The sequence below is a fragment of the Dryobates pubescens genome, chromosome 32, assembly GCF_014839835.1.
Source record: "Dryobates pubescens isolate bDryPub1 chromosome 32, bDryPub1.pri, whole genome shotgun sequence".
NCBI classification, from domain to species: Eukaryota; Metazoa; Chordata; class Aves; order Piciformes; family Picidae; genus Dryobates; species Dryobates pubescens.
In genome coordinates this window covers 7,940,085-7,963,087 of record NC_071643.1, presented here as the reverse complement: position 1 = coordinate 7,963,087, position 23,003 = coordinate 7,940,085, and the positions used below count along the sequence as shown (strand labels likewise).

Below are 23,003 nucleotides of genomic sequence, written 5' to 3'. Positions count from 1 at the left end.
TTCCACATTAAAAAAAATCACTGAACATTGATCAGACAGGCAGATGTTTTTAGTACTCTTGTGCCAGTAGTGTCAGAGCTTCAGAACTGCCCCCACACAAATCCCCATTTGTAAAATGAGGTACTAACCATAGTATCTGTACTGCTATTGAATTCCTTTTGCAGGAGATAAAGGACTTCCAGGAGGCAGAGGCTCACCAGGTTGTGAAGGAAAGACTGGAGATCCAGGCCGAGCTGGCAACCTGGGACAACCAGGAGAAAAGGTTTGGTTAGAAATACAGCGTTGACTTCTCCATAGTTCTCATTCATCAAACGTGATGCTGAGCAGATAAATTAAGAAGTATAAGGAATGTAGGAGTTCCTGTATGTCCTGAGCAGTGCTGCACAAACTGTGACATTACATTTTTTATGTAAAAAGCCAGACATTTAAATTCATATACAAGATTTGGGATGTATTTGGGATGTTTTGGGATGTTTTGATACTTCAGTTTTCAGAGCACAAGGAGGATATTGCATTGCTTACAGTAAAAAAAAAAGTTAAACATTTAAGGCCACAGCTACTAGAAAGATGGCTTTTGAGAAAGTAAGCATATGATTGATGGAGGTCAGTACAAGTAAGTATGCATTCAATTTAAGTGAGTGCTCTGTTTGAACTGAAACATAAAGGATGCAGGTTGGAGGTAATACTTCAGCCACTCTGGCAGATGAGCAGAGGCTAATCTACTGATGACACATGTAAATGTAGGGTCCTCGGCTACTCTGTAATTAGGAGTCAAATTTGAACAAAATAATAACACCTAAATGATGTGAAAAAGTGGCAGTTCTTTTTTTTTGTGTGCTCATGTATCACTTTTTTATGGGCTTGACATGACAGAGTGGATTTGGAGCTGTGGATTATATTTTGTCCTAATTATTATTTAATCTATGTTTGCCACAGAACAGCTGGATGTGGAGTGGCCTTTCTGGTCCAAGTACATCATCAGTGGCTGGTATAATCTCTGCTCTGCTGACCTGCTTCATGAACATACTGCTTTGCTGGTAGTCAAAGCTAGTACTGAAAGCAACCAGCAGTTCAGTCAGCCAGGAAAAAAACATAATTCAGACTTTGCATTCAGGGAACAGGTTTGGGACACTTGTAATAAAACCAATCTTCATGGAAAACAATGTTCAGAACAATGGGTTTTAAAAACCCAGTAACTTTGAGTATCCTGAGTCACATTTGGGAGCTGACCTTGATTATTTCAATAAATGTTCTGATAAAAATATGACTGTAGTATAGAAATAAAGGAAAAGTTACAATTGCATGAACTTCAACCAGATTTTCATGTACAGCTCCAAAGCTTTTCACACCTGCAGCAAACATCACAATGCAGTAATGACCAAATGGAGGGAAGGGTCTTGCATTGCTCAGTAGCAGTTTCTCAGAGTTAGGAGGCAGAGCTCAAAAGTTGTCCAGACAAATTGCTCCTCTGGTGTGAAACCTGCAGCTGGTCAACAAGGAATATCCTTTGGCCTACTAAATTGGAGCTATTAAAAATTATAACGTGAAACTTACCTTAATAAAAGAAGTTAATGGATCACATAGTGAAGAAAATAGTTTGCCAGATTTGCTAAGAGCAGTGGATTGTTTACGTTTCTCTCTGTGTTGTAGGGTGACCCTGGTGTGGTTATTCCTGGAGAGCAAGGTAGAATGGGTCCACCAGGAGGTCGTGGCATTCCTGGTTCAAGAGGTGATACTGGATTTCCAGGACTTCCAGGCATACCGGGGCATGCTGGACGTGATGGTGATGATGGCCTAAGAGGTACTGTTGTCAAACAAAGTCAAGGAGCACAGCAAGTTGTTTTAAAGAAAGGAAAGCCAAGTCAAACAATGCTCACTCAAAGCCTGACTCTTCTGCTTAAATCATTCTGAATCCAGTCTCTTTTCTTTTAGGAGATCATGGCTCACCTGGAGCTCCTGGAGATCGAGGTTTTCCAGGGAAACCTGCTGAATGTCTTATTGGCCTTCCAGGTTTGCCAGGTGTCCAGGGACCTACAGGTCCACCAGGTAGGACCATCTGAATCAAATGTGCCATTTGGCTGGGTGGGTCTGGGATTCATTTCTGCCTTCCAATGGCTTGAGAGAGCTGATGTTGTTTCTGTATGTGAGAAAATGGGAGGCCATTTAGAGGATGGACTTGCTGCAGATAAGAGGAAACATCTCATGGATTAAAATTCAGATTCCATTGTATAGTATAAAGAATAATCACAAATGGCTCACGTTCCACAGGAAAAAGGATATTTCAGGCACATCTCCTGTATGAGGCCAAACTTACATTCTTTGGTGCAATGACAACTGATAAAGAAACAAAATAGAGAAAGAGCTCAGCTAGGTTGAAAGTCAGTTTAGGGTCTCAAAAGTATCTTCATGTACTGTAGATGATTTTTCTTCTACATCATAGAATCTTCTAAATCATAGAATCAATAAGGTTGGAAAAGACCTCAAAGGTCATCAAGTCCAACCTGTCACCCAAGACCTCATGACTACTAAACCATGGCACTAAGTGCCACATCCAGTGCCCTCTTCAACACCTCCAGGGATGGTGACTCCACCACCTCCCAGGGCATCACATTCCAACGGCTAACAATTCTCTCTGTGAAGAACTTTCTCCTCACCTTGAGCCGAAACTTCCCGTGGCTCAGTTTGAGACTGTGTGCTCTTGTCTGCTGCTGATTGCCTGGGAGAAGAGAGCAACCCCCTCCTGGCTACAGCCTCCCTTCAGGTAGTTGTAGAGAGCAATAAGGTCTCCCCTGAGCCTCCTCTTCTGCAGGCTAAACAATCCCAGCTCCCTCAGCCTCTCCTCGTAGGGCTTGTGCTCGAGGCCTCTCCCCAGCCTTGTACTTGGGTACCCATGGAATTGTCTAAACTTGCCTAATTTTTTTTCTTTGAAAAAGCTAACCCACAACTCTCTTAAGATTTCCTGCATGTGTGTGTTGTCATACAGGTCTAATGTTTAGCCCTCAGACAAGCAGAGTTTCATGCTTGGAATGGCAAGATAGAGATGAAGGTTTGTTTTCCAGACAGATGCAACGTACTATGATGTCATGCATTTTTCTTAGGGGGAAGAGGTTCACCAGGTTCAAAAGGAAAACTGGGTCCTCCTGGCTTAAGTATCCCAGGAATCTATGGAGAGCCTGGGGAACCTGGATTAATAGGTCTTCAGGGAAATACAGGCTTGCCTGGTCCCAAGGGGCAGTCTGGAAGGCCAGGAATCTCTGGTGTGCCAGGTAAGGATTCCCCAAATACATGTTTTTATGGAGAAATTAAGTCAGTCTTTGCAACAAGATGTTAGTCACACTTCTCCAAACTGAAGATGCTGAAATATTTCCTATCACCAGCTTTCATGTATCATTGAGATCTGTATGGGAAACAAATAAATCACCAGTTTCTGTATCTTGGAGCTGTCATGACTCAGTTCTGAATTTTTGTAAGTCTTCTGAGAACAGAGGGCTACCTCATGTTGCTTTCTGTACAGCAATGTGCCTGCAGTAGGGTATGAAATAGCTAGCATTCAAAGCAACTTCCCAGCGTAACAGAAGTGTAAAGTGTTCCTTGTTGGAACAGTCAGCTTTATACTACCTTCTTTTGCTTAAAAAGCAAGTTTCCCTCTTCAGTCTGACAGTGAAGTCAGATCAAACTCTGCCATGTTAACTAGAGCTCACTTAAGTAAATTGGTAATCTCTGGAAGGTTTGCTTTTTAGTTTATTTTTATTTGTAGAATAAAAGAAATTAGTTAGCTAATGCTTCTGGCCTCTAATAAAAATTTTCCCTTACTATCAAATCCTTCACTATCCTGTGGGAAGTAGATGGTCCATGCCTTTTTATATACACAACCTATAAATCTGATGACAAACAGGTAGCGATTGACTTCTGATGTCATTTGAGGGGAGCTGTCACCTCTGAGCTGGCCTTCAGCTCCTGAGCCAGAAACAAAAGTCTTTTCCATACATCCCATGACAGATCTTCCATCCCTGTGTGAATTGGATATCCAAGTTGCATTATCCTCACTATCAGTTATTTAATTAATTGCTAGAGGCTGTTGCAGCTACTAATATAATAAATCTAAGTGGTTTGGGGGTTACTCTGTGTGCAAGTGCTGCTCATATGTTTAAAAACTGGGAAACTGACTTAGTATGTTACAGAAATGGACTGAAAAAATAAACACTTCCCTGACAGGCACATATGTTATTTCCTGAAGCACTTTACTGTATCACTGATCAAACACTAACAAGTGTGTTCCTGTTGCTTCAATTCCACAGGCCAAAGGGGAGAACCAGGTGTAATGGGCCTGTTAGGAATTCCTGGACCTCCTGGCATGATTGGAAGACCAGGCAGCCGGGGTCTCAGAGGCAAGCAGCCATAACATCTGCTTTCATTATTGCTTAAAATATAGGGACTGCCATGCTGACAGAGTCTTGTGATCCATGGCTTTGAGTCTTGGCAAATCCTTGAGTTCTGTATATCTGCAGTCTACAGGCTGAATGGCAACATGATTTTATTTCACTCATTTTTCTTAGCAGTTTTGGATTGCCACCTTTCCTGTTTCATTGGTATTTGTGAAAGTGGCTGATGATTTGCTCAAAGGAGCAGAGAGCTTTTTTGCTCTAGGTTTTTTCCATCCCATTCATGTTCTAAATATTATTATATCTTCAACAGATAGAAGATTATATCTTTATTCAGTATAATAAATGTCTCTTGCCATAATCTGTGCTGATAGATGTTTTATTGATGACTAGAGTAAGAAGCTAGTTTAGGTTGCTGATTTGGAATGTATATTTACTTGTGTAGTTGCCCTTGAAGACAGGAATTTCATTGCTTGCTTCATGCTCTGATCTAGTCAGGTTTCTTGAGGAGATTTCCCTACATTTTCTTGTAGGTTCTTCTGGCTTCCCAGGACTAAAGGGAAGAAAAGGGTTTCTTGGAGCAAAAGGTGAACGAGGTGATAAAGGTTTTCCTGGACCATCTGAGACCTTGGTTGGTATTGGGAATAAAGGAGAACGAGGCTTAAAAGGTATAGGTTTATAGTTCTGTCCTGCAAAACCAGTCATCTCCATGGCAGTTCCAGTGGACTCTCAAAGAGGGAAGAAAATTACCTCTGAGAGAATTCACATGGCTTTGAAGTGGCTACTGATGACCACTGTAACAACCTTTTGGTTTTGGAATAACTTGGTATTAACCTGGTTATTTCCATTTAAACAAGTCTATCTTCCTTAAAAAACTTGTATTATAACATTAAACCCATAGCAAATGCCAGTAGTACACTAAGGCTTATACCTATATGCTCTGTGGTCATGGTTTTACACTTTTGTAGCCTGTGAGCACACAAATGGGTACAATTGCCAACCAGATGTTGGACTGCAAAGAAATTGAGTCAAAATCTTCTTTAAAATGAGCCTTTGTTTTAGGAGTTCAAGGCAGAATGGGTCCAAGAGGAGAAAAAGGAGATGCTGGTATGCAAGGTCCCCCAGGTCGTGATGGGGCTGAAGGAATACCTGGTCTGCCAGGTATGGAACATATGTATTGAAAGTTACTGTTTCGTGTGGAGGGTAGAGATAACATCACCTCAGTGTTAGCCCGTCAGCTTGGCTCCAGCAGCAGCACTGCCTTCTCTAGAGTAGCTCTGAAGCTTTCCTGTGAATTCTAGAACTGAGCAATTTCAAAAGCTGCTCTTTGAAAGTCACAGCAGCTACCACCACATGATTCTTTGTTTCCTTCCACATATAGACCATTTTTTGGGCTTATAAATAGAAAACCATATTAAATCCTTTAAAATCTAAAAGCTGGCTGAGGCCAAAGAATAAAAATTGGTATCTAGAAAAGTGAAGTTTGAATTTCCAATATCATTGGAGAAAAAGTAAGAATTGTGAAATACAAACATTCCAATCCTGCACAAAAAGATTTCAGAAGCTTTTTTTATGTCAGATTTATTTTATTTCCCTTTTCAAAGCCTGCAAAGTTTAGTTTCTATTGTGGAAGGTACCAGATCTTAAGGGGAAAAGCAGACATAAAAAAGCCTGCTTAATTACAAACCTACTTAAGCTACTTCACAAAGCTTTTCTCTGGCCTTGCTTCATACACAATGATACTTGTGGACCCTTCAGTGAGATAATGCATCTGTTTTTACAGTTGATGCTAATAAAACACCTTCACTTCTCTGTACTGTTGTTTTGATTCTCTGAGATAACTTCTTTGTAGAAAGGAATTTGACACTATCGTTAGCTACGTAAAACCAACTAGAAATCTTTTTAAGCTTGGAATCAAAATAGCTCTTCTCACGATGACAATTGCTCATGCTATGGCATTATAACATCACTGCTGTAGTCTGTCATTAACATCCTTTGTATAGACACTGCAGTGTAACCATCACAAGAAAAACTGCAAATGCTCCACTGCTCCCTAACTTTTAAAGGAAGAAGATAAGACCTCATCTGCCTAAATGTTCAAGCGTTGCTGTTGCACTAAAGTTTAGACATCTGGACATTCTAGGTGTAACTAGATCTTGTAGGCATTAAACTGAATGCTAATTTAGCTACACTGAGCTAAAGATAAGTGAGTGGGGGTGGGAAAGTGCTGTATAAGAAAAAATTGATCGTACTAGTCATGACAAATGTGTAATGACCAACTAATGATGTGATCATGACATGGCCAGAAAGCAGACTGAACTCAGGAGGACAAGGAAAGGGGAGTCCAGTGTGTAAATACACATCCACAATCCTGATCAGAATTTCCAACAGTGTATTTCAGTTTCTGCCCCTAAGTGCTGTGGTTACAAATCCTCAACACATAAAATGCTTGTTATTTTCTTGGCTTGCTGACAACAATATTGTCAGTTTTATCTGTGTCAAGGGCACAGGTGTTTGTAAAATGGCAAGATACCATGACAAGGTGTGCAGCAGAGAATTCTTCATTCTTGACAGCTCTGCCAGCCAGTGTCAAAATTCAGTGTGAAGATGACACTTCTCTGTCTTGCAGGTGCCAAAGGATTTATGGGTCTTCCAGGGATTCCTGGACAACAAGGACTCCCAGGTGCACCAGGAAGCCAAGGAGACATGGGAATTCCAGGTAATTTTCTGTCAAGTCCTATAGAAGCCTTTGCAGAGATCTGAGAAATTACTGTAAGCACACCACACAGTGCTTAGCCTGGGATTTGTTCTATGCAGTACCTGTAGACTTCTCACCACCCCAGCATCTGCTTGCAGAATGCAGTTCTCCCTTCCTCCTGAGTGAAATACAGCTTCTTTAATTTACATCCCATTACACACAAGGACCTCTTTGTAATGGGCTTTGAAATAAAATCACTGCCTGTGTGAATTAATGAAGAATAAATTTCTGAATATACAAGCAGTAGCTCACACAACACAGGTTGTGATATGCAGTTATGATCCTTTTAAGAGTGGTTGTAGTATCTGTACTTTTCCAGGTCCAAAAGGACAGAAAGGATCTCCAGGCTTTCCAGGACCATCAGGTGACCCTGGTTCACCAGGCTACGGTGGCTTTCCAGGTGACAAAGGAGATCCTGGTTACCCATCAGCTGGGCCTCCAGGAGAACCTGGTCCAAAGGTATGAAACACTGTCACACTGGGCAATAAGCAGAGCCTCTGACTATAGAAATAGAACTACATGTAAGCAAGAACTGCACAGGCTGCTGCTGATTTGTTAGTGATAAGAAACAGGAAAAGTCTACTGTGTCATTACTCAGGAATTTTTGTGTTCATTATATTTCCGTTTTCTCTTGGTGCAAGAATTTCTTGTGTGTGGAGAGGAAGCCTCTTGAAAATTTTGTTTCTGTAGAAGTTACTAATCCCTTAAAAACAAGGATTTGCACACAAGCAGTCAGGAGTAGGAATACCTGTACAGTACAAAGTACAGAAAAAAAGTGGAATCATAGTAAAAGCAAAAGTTTTGTAATCTAAAATTGTGCTGTTGAGTTTTGATAAGCCCTGTGATATCATTACACAAAATGAATGTCTGGTTTTTTTCTTAGCAATATATATTACTTTCAGTATGTGTTATTGTAGTGGGTTGAGAGAGGGCTTAGCTCTCCCTCCTCCACAGAGTAAGAAACCACAGCTAACTCAGTCGAAGAGCAAAAGCTATATATTTACAAGCATATATGGAAAGCAGGTTATATATAACACAATATATACAGGTATTTACAATATATACACAGAAATACACAGCAAAGACAAATAACACAACAAAAATCCCTCCCTCAGGGAGGGATCCCCTCTTTGGAACCCCCTCTCTCCCCCGCTTACCTCCCTTTTTCCCCAAAAAGGGGTTAGAGAGAGAGAAAGGCAAGTTACTAAGGAAAAGAGTTGTTAGCAAGCTTCAAAAGCCCATGCAGGATTAGTGTTTGCTTATCTGAAGGCCAAGTCCAGCAGTTCGCAGAAGAAGCAGGCAGGGAGAACAGGCTGAAACACCAAACTCCCCCAACTCCCAAACCGAACTGAACTGAGGAAAAAAATTTTCCAACCGCTTCACAATCTAAAGCTGAATTTTTGTTTATCAACCAATGAAATTCGTTTAGAATATCAGAATGTTTTGGTTCTAGTACCAAAAACATTAGCCAGTGTGTTCCAGCAGTGTTTGTTCTTAAAGGCACAGCCTCAAACGACCACAGTTATGTTCAGCAGTATGTATTGCTAATTGAAAACCAGTATCTTTTAAGGTAGGTCTGTTGGATACAATTTTACTCCACATGTTCCAGTTGTTGGACCACTGTGAGCCTTTTTACATATGAGATTATCTGACACATGGTTGAGGCTGTCAGCTGTTTCTGTATTAGCTGGGTAGCCATAATGAGATGGCTGTGGTTCAAGTCAGTAGGAACTCAAGGAAAAATATACATTTCAGTGTTTAATACATGTAAGGAATGTATATTTGGACCAGAAGAGGACCTGCTAGAATAAAATTGAAGGGAAGTCTATGGACATCAAAATACTGAAGCTGGTTTGTATGGATCCAGGAAAGATTTGATTTGTTTTGTTCTTCCTTTAGCTATGATCAGTGGTATGATGAGAAGACTTCATTTTAGTCTACTTTGATTTTTGTCTGAAAATTATCAGAAACTATGATTACACTTACTTAACCTTTTAATTGGCATCTAATTTTTGTTATTGTTTACATATGGAATGAAATGTGGTTTATGTAACGTGATTCTTCACCTGTCTGTGTGCAACTGCTGTTTCTCAGGGAGACCCAGGCCCCCCAGGAATTGTGGGCAGCAAAGGAGAAAAAGGATCCCAAGGTCATCCAGGGCACAAAGGAGTACCAGGAGCACATGGGATGAGAGGAGAAACTGGAAATGCAGGAATACCAGGTATGTGTTGTATGGAGGGGTGATGAGATGCTGACATGCTTCTAGAAGAAAATTTACCCCATGGGGTGGTACCTTTGTATCTAACTGCTGTAAGCCTAAACACCTCCTGCATAGTCAGTGCAGCCAGGCTTCTCTCAGCCAGAGGTTTTTCACAGCTGTGTGAAGCAGAAAGGATAACAAAGTTCTCAGACTGAGTGTGGATCTAGTAATAATACCTTTTCTGAACTCATTCTTATACAGGGATGCTTGGACCTCCTGGAGATATGGGTGCCAAAGGACAACAGGGCCACCCAGGACGGCAGGGCATTCCAGGCCCTTCTGGTATGGTATAGAGCATTTCTCCCAAATCCCTGACCCTGGTTTGTTGTTTTCTTTATAATAAGGCAGTTGGTGCTTTTGCTTTTCTGAGCTTTTTCGTATTTAGCTGACACAATTTTAGTCTCTGTGTTTTGTTTGCCTTCTCTGGTTCCAGCTAAGGTCTTTGACAGCCTGGTTTCAATGTTATCACCTTAGCTGAGGGGAGAGGTTTTCATTTTATTTCTCTATTGCAAAGCTTTTTGCCTGCCTTTTTTAAACTTTGTTTTCATCCAGAGGTCTCAAGATGTGATATCCACACAGTTGTAAGACTTGTTCTATCTCATGAAAGAAAGTAATAAACTAAGATGTAGCTGGATGAGAAGAAAGGAAATGAATTAGTGTGGAAAGAGGGAACAGAGATGTAGTTTGCTAAAGCAACAGAAAAGATCAAACCCTGCAAAATATAGATATGGGGGAGTGTGTAAATATGCAGCAACAGAGAGGTATGCCATGCAGATGTTTTTAAAGTGAGTGCCAGTCACTGTCCTGCAACAGAGCATTGAATGCTCTTGTGTTCAGAGATCCTCACTAAAATGATGATGTTGTGGCCTTGCAGACGTCAGTGCACTGACGATTCAGAAGAGTTAGAAAAGATCAGAAACTACTCCCTGTTTAGAGAAGCTTGGAACTTGTCATATAACCAGGGAGAGAAAACACACTGCTTGTATGGATTTCCCACCAGCAGGGTCCTAAAATATCTTTGAGAATAGTGGGGGTGTTATATCCATTGAAGTCCAGTGAGCTCCATAACAATTATATGCTGCTCTTTAGCCATGTTCATATACCAGCACAGTTCCTTCCACTTAGAAGCAGCTGAATTAAGTAAATTTTAATAAAGGGGACTTGTTGAAATAAAAATACTAGCAGTGAAAATGCTGTTGTGGTCTGTTATAATTCACAGGTGCTGCTGGAGCCCCTGGGAAAACTGGACTTGTTGGTGAAAGAGGTAATCAAGGTCGGGATGGCATGCCTGGTCCCCCAGGAGGAAAGGGAGAACCAGGTAACACCAGGGAAAGATTTTCATTCTGTTTTATAGCTGGGTTCTTTTCCCCTCGTTAAACTGAGAAGGTTTATTTGGGAAGCATTTGTAAGGAGCTTCTCTGGAGCCAGAGAGAAGTTTAGAAGGAGAATGGTTTTCACTTTTACATGATTCACAGTTTTTTCTATGCCATTGTTGTACATGCTATCAACAACCCAAATGCACGTGTCACTGTTATGCATGTGATTTGTCATAACATCACCTAAAAACATTTATGTCTGCAAAAGCCAAAGTACTGATTTTAACAGTTCTTTTATCTCTAAGAGAGATGTAAAGAACCAAAATCCTTTTAAAGGAGTCTCCTCTCTTACATGGAAATAAGAGAAAAGGAATTACAGTGCTTACTTCCGTGAATAGTGGAAAGTTTTGATGGTCTGGCCCTTGGGTTGTAAAACCTTCCCTTTAAATGTCACTTCAGATGTCATCAACGTCCCCAGAGAGATGTAATCCTCCACTGAATTCTGACAGAAAGGGTTTTCATATTTTACAGTGAAAATGTTTCTTTGCATCTTAGGATAAAGAGGATACTGAGAAGGCATTTGTAGCATTTATTCAGGGTTTTTCATATGCAGTTGGCTGTAATCACTGTTACAGTGTTTGCTTTGTTTAGGTATTTGCATTTCTTCTTCATCCTTCTTAGTAACTAACAAATGCAGATTTTCTTTCTGGTTTTTTTCTTCCTCTGAAAAAAAACAAAGCTTATTATTGTCAAATGTACCTTAAAATGGAGCAATACAAATTCCTACCAGAAAGGAAAACATATCAATTTAATTTGGATTTCTGGATAGAACAAATGGAAGTAATAGTAAATTACATTTTGCATGTAACTAAAAGCTATGTTTTGGTTCAGTGAATTCTGGAGAAACCTGTGAAATATTAGATGACTATGATGTTTTCTACCAATTTTTGAGGTCTTTGGGTATAACATGACCTAAAATCTTCTAGGAGCACCGGGGAGAGGAATCCCTGGCCTTCGAGGCGTTCCTGGTCGTAAAGGTGAGTTGTCTTTTCAGAAAGCAAAAGCAGAGCCCTGTTTTTAAAGACCAGAGTCATCATCTTCATCTTGAAGTCACCTCCTGATTTTGGGGTGCTTGAAATGGCCCAAAGAATGTCAGAGGAAATCAAGAGGCCTTCTGTGCTTTTTGAGCAGTGGTTTGATGCTGCATATTAAATGCCCCGAGTTCTTGCTGGTGAAGTGAAGGGTATTGTGCAAGGCAAACAGAGGAGCTAACTTCTGTGTCTTTGTGAAGGTGATGTGCACATCAGAAAGCTTTAAAAATTGTACTTTATGAGGTAATTTGATTACCAGAGTGTGTTCTAACCACAACACCTGCTTCTGAATACTAAACTGCAGTGATTGCATTTTTGGTTTGTTCATCTGCTCTTTTGCACTGCAGAACAATGGACTCCCCAGTTTTTACAGTTTGCATTGCATTTCTGGTAGAAATGCATTGATTGGCTTTAAAAAAACCCCAATTCTCTCTTCATATCCTCCATATATTCATATTGATTCCTTCAGCTACAGTTTAATTGATAAGGATTTGCCATGTCTGATATTCAAAGAAGCATTTTCTTCTATTCCATGTCAAGAAGTCTTCCCTGCTCTGATCTTTCTACCTTCCTCTCAAGTTTATTTCTACCGGTGTGTCCACAGCCTTGCAGCGAGTCATATCTCCTCACAACTGTTATGCTTTCCAGTAGCATGGTAGTTTTGAGGACTTCTGCATACTGAAAACAAAGGCTGAATTCCATCTTTGCAGTATAGTAAATGCACATACTCATCCTGACAGCTCTCTCCAAGTGTCATACTCCTACTTTACAGGAATCAAAGGGAACATGGGACTGCCAGGCTTTCCTGGGCCACTGGGTATGAAAGGTCGTCAGGGTGATCAAGGACCTATTGGACCTCCTGGCTTAGTGGGGTTACCTGGATTTCAAGGTGCAACAGGCATGGCAATTACTGGGCCAAAAGGGAACAGAGGTGTTGCTGGTGCAGATGGAAGACCAGGTGTGTTGTTACAACTCCTTTATCTGAAATGACATACTGATAATTTAAAGTAGAATTCAGTCTGTCCAGAACTCAGGGTTGAAAGGGCTCTTCCCCCACAAGAGCTTCATAGTTGAACAGGTAATTCCTTTACCCTTTAATGCAGGGTTACCACTGCAAGCACTGGTGGTCTGTGCAGTGTGATGCAAATGAAAATACCACTAGGTTTTGCAGTCACTGGACTGCATTGTTTGCTTTCTTCCCATGAGGTCTGTAGGGCAGCTGAGATGCAAGGTTAAACATATGAGACAGCATAAGTCTGTAGCTATGGCACTAAGGAACATAGTTTACTGGTGACCTAGCAGGGCTGGGTTGGACTTGGATACCTTATAGCTCTTTTCCCACCCAAATGATCCTGTCATTACAGGCAAAACTACAGCTTGAGGATACTCAAAAATTGTAGTGCTATAGAACTGCAAGAACTCAGTTATGATCTCAGATTAAATTAGCAGGCTAGGAAGAATGAGTTGATTTATTTTAAAATGGGTCTGTTCTGCTGGAAATCACTGTGGGGGTAAGCATGAATTGCACTACAAAGTGCTGAGTGTTGGGCTGCGTTGCGTGTAATGCGTGTGAAATGGTGTTGGCACTAATCTGTACTCATTCTGCTGTTTCTGTACAGGTGCTCCTGGTTTTCCAGGGCCCCCTGGTGTTTCCATTCCCAGCATAAAAGGAAGCAAAGGTGACAGAGGGGCAGATGGCGTACCAGGGCCGACAGGCCCGGCTGGCGACATTGGTCCTCCTGGTCCAAAAGTCAGTGAAAGCAATATCGCTTGTTTCTTACTCCATTGTTAATGTCTTGTCAGGATGAAAATGCCAGGACACCTTAAGCCCAACAAACAACAAACCAAAACACACAAAACCCCCTCCCATCCTCCCCAAAACACCCTTGCAATAGAGGGAAGGTATTAAAATGAATGTTTGTGGGCTTAAATGTACCAAAGAGAAACTACTGGCAATTTCTAGTATGCCATTTTCTGGGCCAGCCTATATTACAGAGTAATCGTACTGGTACCACTCTTTCTAACAACTCACAAATGAAGCACATGCTTCTAGTTGTAGTTTGTTCTGTGAATGTCATTCTGAACAAATGAAACTGTACTTGATAGTGTGCTGCTTCCTGTGTGTTACTGCTGTCATCTGATTTGCAGGGAATAGAAGGTCGATCGGGTTATCCCGGTGCTAGAGGACACCCTGGATTTCTTGGATTCCCAGGTGTCAAAGGTATTTATTACATACAACTCTGTACACCAAACACAATAATTTACATAGTGTGTTATAGCAGTATTTAAAATCTGTTTGATTTAGACATTTTTCTAGAGTTTTAAACCTGATAGAGGTCTGCATTACTCGGGTGTTCTGACTTTTCAATTGCATGATTTACAGTGACACAAAATTGCCATTAGCTGTTGAACCTACTGGTTTGTGTTCCCTCCTAATTACTGTGCATTCTGAATTTGTCCTGATCTGAAAAGTCACCATGCAGACAGTAATTATACTTTCTTAAGCATAAAAGCTCTCATTTTAGGGCATGGCCAGTGAAATCTCCTGGTCTGGTAATGATAAAAATACATTCCTGTAACTTGTATTTCCAGCAGAGAGGTGGAAGGCAGTCTGAATGTAACCTCAACATTTGCACAGTGAAAAATACTTTTTGAGTGTCAAACTCCTCCCAACAGCCATGAACATAACTGACAGTAGGCTGTGTTACTCTTTGGGAAAGCTGCATGGCCATGCAAGGCTCCTAAGTGAACCTCTGAAGCTCCAACAGTTGTTTTGACATTGTAAATCAGACAGAACTATTTTCAATCTTTTTTTAGGAGAAAAGGGTAATCAAGGACCCCCTGGACCACAAGGTGCAGAAGGGCCACGGGGACCAAAGGGCCAGCATGGTAACCAACCTCTTCATTCTAATACCAGCTGACTTTGATTGATTGGTTTGTAGTTTGCTTTCTTGAAATATAAAGCAATAGCTCTTCATTGTGTTTTTGCTGCTAGGTCCACCTGGAGTCCCTGGGAGAATATTCTCTCTTCCAGGACGCAAAGGTCCTCCTGGATTGCCAGGAGTCCCAGGAACACCGGGTGATCAAGGAATTCAGGGGATTCCTGGACTACAAGGTGGCTTATATTTTTATCTCTGTACACATTTGTGTGTGCTGCTAAGTGAAATGTGTTGGTTTGGTGGGAAAACATGCAGTGTCTTCAAAAATACCTCTCTGTAGTCAGAATGGCTTTTTGTGCCTTGTTAATGAGCTTATAACCTGTCCCAGTCAGTGAGGGAGCTTCTCCCTCAACCAAAGTCTAGGCAAAATGATGGAATAAAAGGAAATGTGATCCAAACATTCATCATTTTCATACAAACAGAACCATCTCAGGATGTCATCTGGGGAGGAGGAGGGAAATTACCACATGTAATAGAAGTACTCCAGATGTGTTCAAGATAGGATATAGGTGACAGTAACACTACAGACAAGTCTCAAAACTCAAATTCACGCTCATGATTTTACTTTAACACAGCTACATTTACATGTGGACTTCATTCACTAACAGTTATTAACATCTCAAATGATTGCTGATGTATGATTCTCTTTTCTTCCTGATTACAATTTAGGACCTAAAGGAGTGAAGGGTCTACCAGGAAGTTTTGGTCACCCGGGTCGACCAGGACTGCCTGGTCCAAAAGGAGACAGGGGATTTCCAGGACAAAGAGGTAGAGGAAAGCAGACATCTCTGCTGGACCGCTCCTACTGAATTCGCAGATAAAGTGCATTTTTGTTCACTCACCAGAAAATGTTTTTACTTTACAACTTCTTTGGTAAAAATGGCTGTGCTTTTCCAAAATGCCTCACTAGTCTGTAAGACTGTGCAGTGTAAAGCTGCCTGGGCTAGGTGTGAAGGAGTGAAACACATCTCACAACCGATGCAGCTGGTTTGCAAACTGTATCTTACTGAGTATTTTTGGGGTCTAGTGTTCAAGTGGTTCCACTGATTTAAATGAAGGAACATTGCAAATAAAATGCTAATGTTTACAGCAAGGTTTCTTTACCCTCCACAGGACACCCTGGACTGATTGGCTTTCCAGGCCTGCAGGGGTTACCTGGATCACCAGGTGCTGTCACTACCGGTCCAACACGAAGAGGTTTTATCTTTACCCGGCACAGTCAGTCGACAAAGATTCCTTCCTGCCCACATGGGACCGCGCAGATCTACATTGGCTATTCGCTGCTCTTTGTGCAAGGCAACGAGCGAGCACATGGACAAGACCTTGGTACTGTTCTGCTAAAAACTTCCAGATCATTTCCTTTAGAGGCCAGGAGCTCTGGGATGTTGTGAAACCAAGCCCACAGCAAGTGTCTGAGATGAACAAGAGGCCCAACCATCAGCCTCCAGAGTGCTCTGCTGCTCTCGGACAATTTTAGAGCTGTGGCCTTTCTTTCCTGCACTCTTCTATCTCCTTTTTGCTATTCCTAGACTGGTTTGAGGAGAAATTCAGTTACTTATGGACAGATGTCTAGTGTAAATGTTCACAGCATGGGCTACCAGTAAACACAGGATCTGAGAGAGAAGCTTGCATTTTTTGAGACCAAATGGGATGCTTTAGGGTGTCACTTAAAAACAACACCGAAAGTTTTCACTTAAGCAGCTGAATCCCTGCCACTGTCTCAAGGACCAATATCACTCAAGAAGGTGTTTTAACAGATTTTACTCTTGCCACTTATTTTTTTATACCTATTTTTGTATATGCCATCAGTATTTTGCTTTGGGATAATTCCACTGTACAGACACTTACCTCTTTATAGGCACCAAGTCTTTTAATTCTCACTACAGTAGAAGGGATGCCATCATGTCTCTCCTGCTTACTGCCCTAACTATAATCTCCTATAATCTGTCACAATAACTATAATCTGTCACAAACCTTTCCTCTTTTGTCTTTCAGGAACAGCTGGTAGCTGCTTGCAGAGATTCACCACCATGCCATTCTTGTTCTGTAGCACCAATGATGTCTGCAGCTTTGCTTCTCGCAATGACTATTCATACTGGCTGTCAGCTGCAGCAGTAATTTCAGCAGACATGGCACCCATTTCTGGCAGGGCACTAGAGCCCCACATAAGCAGGTAAGAGTATAAGACTTTGTCTTTTCTGGTCAGAACCACAAATATGTCATACTTGTGGGTTTTTTAAGGGCAAATCTCAGGCAAAGACCTGCCCATGTCAGCCAGTACAAGCACTGGTTTTAACTACTTGGGTTTTAATTACTCCCCTGAATATGTCAGATATTCAGTAATACTCTTAAGCAAAATCAGATTGCAGCTAGAGTTCCACTGCACTGTTTGATCTGTGTGGCTGATATGAGAAGACAGCACACCATCGTACTGCCTGCAGTGAGATTTTGTTAAGAACCTGTTGTTGTCCATATCAGAGGGAGGCTCAAATCAAACAAAGACAGCTTCATTAGTCAGAATACAGCACAAATAAGTTTGACCTTCAGTTCTGTGTAGTACATTTACTGTAGCTGGTAAAGAACAATTAAGGTGTGGCTAAAGGCTCTCTGCTATGAAACACCCTTGTGCAAATGTGGTCCTGGCTAGCTGCTTTAGAACAGCTGAAAAGGATAAAGAGCATCTTAAGAGGAAATGTTCTAAAAGCATGAAAGACAGAGTAGGAAAATCAGAGGCAGGGAGGCAGGCTTTGTACTCTGTCTTCTAGCCTGCTCTACCCAGATGTTGCAGTGTAGCTCAACTTCATAGTTTCATTGAGGAAATAAAGATGACTTTTTCTAATCTTAGCAAACTACACAACTTTGATCTAAACCTTAACAACACAAAGTATTGAGAACATGGAGAAGGTAAAATGTAGCTTGTTTATTCAGTAAAAGCAAAACTGGGAAGCTCAAATATTCTGGGACCAATTCTCATACCAGTTTTGGTCTGGAGTTTCTAGCAGAGATTGCAAAGCATTTGAGCAGCAAGGTGTTTGGTTACTTTCAATTTACTTACCTCCTCATTAAGCAGAGAAAACCTTTGTGAGTTGTAACACTTGGAGTAGGCCCTGCCATTCGGTAGCTACAAGGTAGCTAAAAGGTACAGTTTTTATCTTCTTTCACATTTCCCCTCCGATCTGCAGGGACTTCATGCATGTTTATTCTTACAGGTGTGTTGTCTGTGAAGGAGCTGCAATGGTCATAGCAGTTCACAGCCAGTCAACTGTAGTTCCTCCATGTCCAGATGGCTGGATATCTCTTTGGAAGGGCTTTTCTTTTGTTATGGTAAGGGTATAGAGACTTGAATTTTAGGTCCTCTTACTTTCACTGCTTATAACTAATTTGTTTCTTAATAACTGTTAAACTGTTAAATTCTTCTCTTCCCTTGCCAGGAAGAAGGCACTAAGTCTTACTCAGTGCCAGAAGCATTAGAAACACTGTTACCATCTGTCCTCAAAAATAGTTGGCAGGAGGAAAAGGGGAAAAGATGAAAAGAGAGCAATAGGATTTTAGTCTGACAAAAATAACTGCATGCTCTTTCCTGTGTCATACTAAGTCCTAGGAAAGAGGTTTGGGGAGTGGAGTAGTTAAACTGGTCCTGAACACAGATGCAGAGAAGTCACTGACCTGCTTCCATACATGTGTTGATGATTACAGTACACGAGTGCTGGCTCAGAAGCTTCTGGCCAAGCACTGGCATCTCCTGGGTCTTGTTTGGAGGAATTTCGAGCCATCCCATTCATAGAGTGCCATGGCAGGGGGACTTGCAACTACTACACAAATTCCTACAGCTTCTGGTTGGCATCACTTAATCCAAGGAGAATGTTCAGGTAAAGTGGACTTCCCTGTGTCCATGCATATCACACCACACTGCAACCACCTGAGGAGACAGTAACTGCCTGTGTAATATGGGGGGCTCCCACAGCAATTTCTCTTGGCTCAGGCATCTACTTTGTTAGGATTAGGCTCATTCTCTAGTACCAAGATGCCTTCAGTGAGCCAGGTCTTGCTGTCACAATCACAGAACATTAGGAATTGGAAGGGCCCCTGAAAGAGCATCTAGTCCAACCCCCCTACCAGAGCAGGATCACCTACAGCAGGTCACACAGGAATGTGTCCAGGCAGATTTTGAATGTCTCCAGAGAAGAAGGCTCCAAAACCTCTCTGGGCAGTCTGTTCCTTGTCCTGTTATTTGGTATATCTGAGCAGAGCCTGGCTCCATCCTCCTAACACTCACCTGTCACATATTTATAATGAGGTAAACTCTCAGTCTCCTCCTCTCCAAGTTAAAGAGACCCAGCTCCTTCAGCCATTCCTCATAAGGGAGATGTTCCACTCCCTTGTCAGTTAGTCCATATCCAAAGTTTCATTGTCTCTCCTTGTTCTTTCTTTCAGGAGACCTCTGTCCCAGACACTGAAAGCAGGAGAACTAGAAAACATCATCAGCCGTTGCCAGGTCTGCATGAAGAGACCAGTCTAAACAGCAGCTGCTCTAGATGGGATGTGGAACTCTGCTTCTGTTACAAAGAATTGCCTGTCACCGGGGAGCTCTAATTTATTAAAGTCCAACTGCACCTGGAAAGCAACCAACCGGCCAGGGCAGCACTGTGGTGAGGTAGGGTTTGACTTTTGTCTGTGGCAGATCACAGAGCACTTTGTTGGAGAGAGCTTGCAGTGGCAGTCTGCAGGGCTTCTGCTGGACTATGTCCTGTCTAAGCTGTGTTTTTGTGATAAAACTACAGCACCACCAGATCTTCCACGGCAGCTGTTAATGCTGCCTCGTCACGTGCTTTCCAAACGGCGAGACAAACCGCGTGTGCCGGTGTCCGCTCACCTATGGTCAGTGTCCACAGGGGGTGTAAGGTAAAATGAACACTGGCACTTAGGAGAAATAGGCTTCAGTAAGAAACACTCTCAGTGCACTTTTAAATATATAATGACTCATTTGGGGTTGTTTTGTTTTGGTTTCCTTGTCTAATAAATAAGTATCTCCCTGCTTACCTCACCCTTCCTCTGGCTGGCCAACAGGAACACAACCATTGGAGCAACAATAATGGTTCTTGACTAGCCAGGAGAGAGTGAGCCCATGCCTCAGGCAGCCAGCACGGTGGTGACACAAGCTAGCCATGTTCTCTGCAGCCACCCTGGCAATAAAGGCTGGCTGACACCAAGTGCTGGACAGCCTGCAGTAGATCCCATGGCTTTTCACACAGACCATGAGATCTTTCACAGCCTTCCCAAGCTGACAGCTTTGGGCCTCGTGCTTTTGTCTCTACTGAGGAACAACCATGTACCAGATCAGAATTTGGGATTTTGGTGGAGTTAACAATTCCTGCATTGCTCCAGGGATTATCAGGCATGATCAGGTTGGGGTTTTGGGTTGTTTTGGGGGTGGGGTTTGGTTTTGTTTTGTTTATTTGTTTGGTTGTTGGTTTGTTGGGGTTTTTTTGGGTTTTTTTTTAATCAGGTTTGGTTTCTTTTTAATAAATAAGATTTATTTTAACATTCCCTATTTAAATATTCATCACAAGTTCTATCCTGTATTTAAATATTTATCACACATTTCTGCAGATGACACCATTTATTCCATCCAGTGAATCTACACAACAAACCCTAGATGTTCAAAATGTTCCATCTAAGCACTGATACATACAAGAGAATCCAACTGCAAATGAACAGAAGTACTGGAAAAGCACTTTCATTCACTCACATAACTCACAGCCAATTGTAGCTCTCAGCTGTTTGTTTTAAATATTTATAACATTGCACTTGCAAGACTATTGAAAATTGTTAACATACCAGATGTTACTACTTGCACAATCTATCCAAACCCCAGTCTTTAGTATTCTAGAAGAAGCCTGCTTCACCTGAATAGTTCAGTGAATGCACCACTTCCAGTGTAGGGTCCAGCACTTCATTGGCATAACTAAGATTTCTCATTTAGACCTTTTTTTTTTAAGCCAGTGACATTTCATATGGTTCCTGTTAAAGTACTTTGCTTCATGTCTGTCTAACTGAATTTTCAGTGTTATCCTAACTAAGAGAAGTTTCCTCTGTGTTTGAGGCTGGTGTCTTCTGATGAGCCAACATGAAGATACCATTGGCATGACCTGAATGGGCATTGTAAAGTTCTGGTTTGCTTGAACAGCCACAGCACTTCTGTTCACAAGGTGTAATTGTGAATTTGTGGGGGGTTATGAAGAATCTCTATGCAGATGCACTACTGATAAGAAGGTATTGATGTCAAGTTAATACTTAGTCTTCCATTTGAACAAGGTTTGGGGTTGAAGGTGTTTGCCTTAATCACAGATTAGATTTTTCCATAAACTCTGAAGTTTGCTTTAAATACAGAGAGAATCCACACACATTGCTTGTTCAGTTGCTGGGGTTTGGGTGGTTTTCTTCAATTAAGGCTCATGACAGTCACCCAAAGGCACTGCAGAGGGTACTTAACGGATGACTGTGGGGGCCCTCATGTAAAATGTGCTAGTGAAATGCAGAATGTAAGTACCTGAGGTTGAAGTCTGCTGGAAATGGTCAGGGGAGGACTGTGTAAGGAGAAGGGAAATGATTGTTGTTTTAAAGCTCAAAGGTAAGTTAGAAAGAGTTGTTACGTCTCACAGCAAAGAACTGGAAGTCATGCCTTGTACCTAGTTCTGGGTTCCACTGCTCACTTCTTGTGTGGCCTTCAACAAATTGTTAAAGAAAGATTTTCATAAACAGCTTGAGATTTTGAGTGATCAGACTCAATTCTTTCTTTCAAAAGCAGGAAACACAACCGCAGGGACATGTGTTTATCCAGCCCAGCTTGACACAAGCTGGACACTGAAAATCAAAGAAAAGCTTGGGAAAAAAGCTGCTCTCTCTGCAGGTGCAGGTCATTTTTTCCCTACTGCTAATGGTTGTTGTGAGGATTAGTTAACTCCTGTCTGTAAATGCTTTGAGAGCCTTGACTGGGCAGTACTGATGAGGTGCAAGGTATTAATATATTGTACTGAAAGAATGGAAATATGTGAAATCAGAAATAATGAGCAAACAGTGTGGGGGGGAGAAGGGGAGAGCAAACCTTCTGCTAAATACAGCCAAATAAAAAGTATTTTGACTAAAGAAAAGACCCATTGCACTTGGCTTGTTTGTCCTTTCCAGGGATGTTTCCCACTACCTATACACAGTGTACTGGGATTAAGATAGTAGTGAAGTTTGCCTTCAGAAAGATCTCGCTCGCTCCAACTGGACTACACCAGAAGCCTATCACTGTGTTGTAGATATCCATGCTGCACATCTGTGTGTCCTCCCTAGACCTACCCTCTACAGGAGATACTGTGGCAGGCTCATGACAGACAACAGTTTCAATCTGGAACAGCTCAGCCATGTTCCTTTCTGCTGGATTTGCTCATGTTTTCAGATGAAGAAGAAAGGACCAGCCCCCGTGTAGTTCGGCTGGGAAAGAGCAGGACTTGTGTTTCCTCCGCCAGAAGACAGCACCCAGAGGTGTTCTGCAAGTGCACACAGATGGATAAACAAGCAGATTGTGAGCAGCAGAAGGAGAAGGGCAGATGAGTGTGAAAATTCTATGCATGCTGATGGGAGTTGGACCATACTTTGAGTGAGCTTCAAGAATCAGTTCTTAAGACTTCTTAGGAATTTTTTATTTTTGTAAAGTCTAAATCCCTACTGAGAGTTTGGAGTCTAAATCCCTACTGAGAGTTTGGAGTCTAAATCCCTACTGAGAGTTTGGAGCCTTAGAGCTTGGAGAAGCAGTAAAACCAAGGAGAGTGGTAAAACTCTTGCACAGGTTGATGAGGATTCCCGGCTATGATACGCTGAGGCCCACAGTTTATGCTGCACAAAGGCCAAATGCAAAATGGTGCATCTGAAAGCAAGGGATGGCCAATTCTTACTGTTACACAACTTCTGTCTGGCAAGGGCTCCTACTGCAAACTGCCTGTCCCTGTAAAACACTGCTGGTAGTACTGTGAGGAACTGAATGAGCAAATTGCACCCTTGGATCAGTGTATACTTCAGTCCTGGCATAGCTACCCAACTCACCTCCAGAATATAACTGTGACCATAAATCAAACGGAGGGAAAGCTCAGAGGCTACTTTTCTGTCTTTAAAAAAAATGCTTGCTCTATATAATCTTTTATTTTTCTGTATGGCCATGGAAAAGGCCTAATTACACCACACTGGAACAGCTCCTCTTCAGGAGCCATGCTGT

At 41.8% G+C, this 23,003-nt stretch overlaps 1 protein-coding gene across 1 annotated transcript in view; it reads left to right on the top strand.

Annotated features, from left to right (window-relative positions):
* COL4A3 (collagen type IV alpha 3 chain) overlaps window positions 1-19,584 on the top strand; it is a 51,841-nt gene extending 32,257 nt beyond the window's left edge. The window contains exons 29-52 of the mRNA XM_054175582.1: window positions 165-262; window positions 1,651-1,801; window positions 1,933-2,046; window positions 3,099-3,266; window positions 4,299-4,388; window positions 4,916-5,050; window positions 5,445-5,543; window positions 7,012-7,101; window positions 7,460-7,599; window positions 9,235-9,361; window positions 9,602-9,682; window positions 10,620-10,718; window positions 11,703-11,753; window positions 12,580-12,765; window positions 13,427-13,557; window positions 13,956-14,028; window positions 14,625-14,696; window positions 14,803-14,922; window positions 15,416-15,514; window positions 15,860-16,072; window positions 16,742-16,919; window positions 17,956-18,070; window positions 18,443-18,615; window positions 19,181-19,584. Coding sequence (XP_054031557.1) covers window positions 165-262; window positions 1,651-1,801; window positions 1,933-2,046; window positions 3,099-3,266; window positions 4,299-4,388; window positions 4,916-5,050; window positions 5,445-5,543; window positions 7,012-7,101; window positions 7,460-7,599; window positions 9,235-9,361; window positions 9,602-9,682; window positions 10,620-10,718; window positions 11,703-11,753; window positions 12,580-12,765; window positions 13,427-13,557; window positions 13,956-14,028; window positions 14,625-14,696; window positions 14,803-14,922; window positions 15,416-15,514; window positions 15,860-16,072; window positions 16,742-16,919; window positions 17,956-18,070; window positions 18,443-18,615; window positions 19,181-19,265 — 2,888 coding nt within the window. The 3' untranslated portion in view covers window positions 19,266-19,584. The remainder of the gene's footprint in view (window positions 1-164; window positions 263-1,650; window positions 1,802-1,932; window positions 2,047-3,098; window positions 3,267-4,298; window positions 4,389-4,915; window positions 5,051-5,444; window positions 5,544-7,011; window positions 7,102-7,459; window positions 7,600-9,234; window positions 9,362-9,601; window positions 9,683-10,619; window positions 10,719-11,702; window positions 11,754-12,579; window positions 12,766-13,426; window positions 13,558-13,955; window positions 14,029-14,624; window positions 14,697-14,802; window positions 14,923-15,415; window positions 15,515-15,859; window positions 16,073-16,741; window positions 16,920-17,955; window positions 18,071-18,442; window positions 18,616-19,180) is intronic.
* Window positions 19,585-23,003: the final 3,419 nt, after the last annotated feature.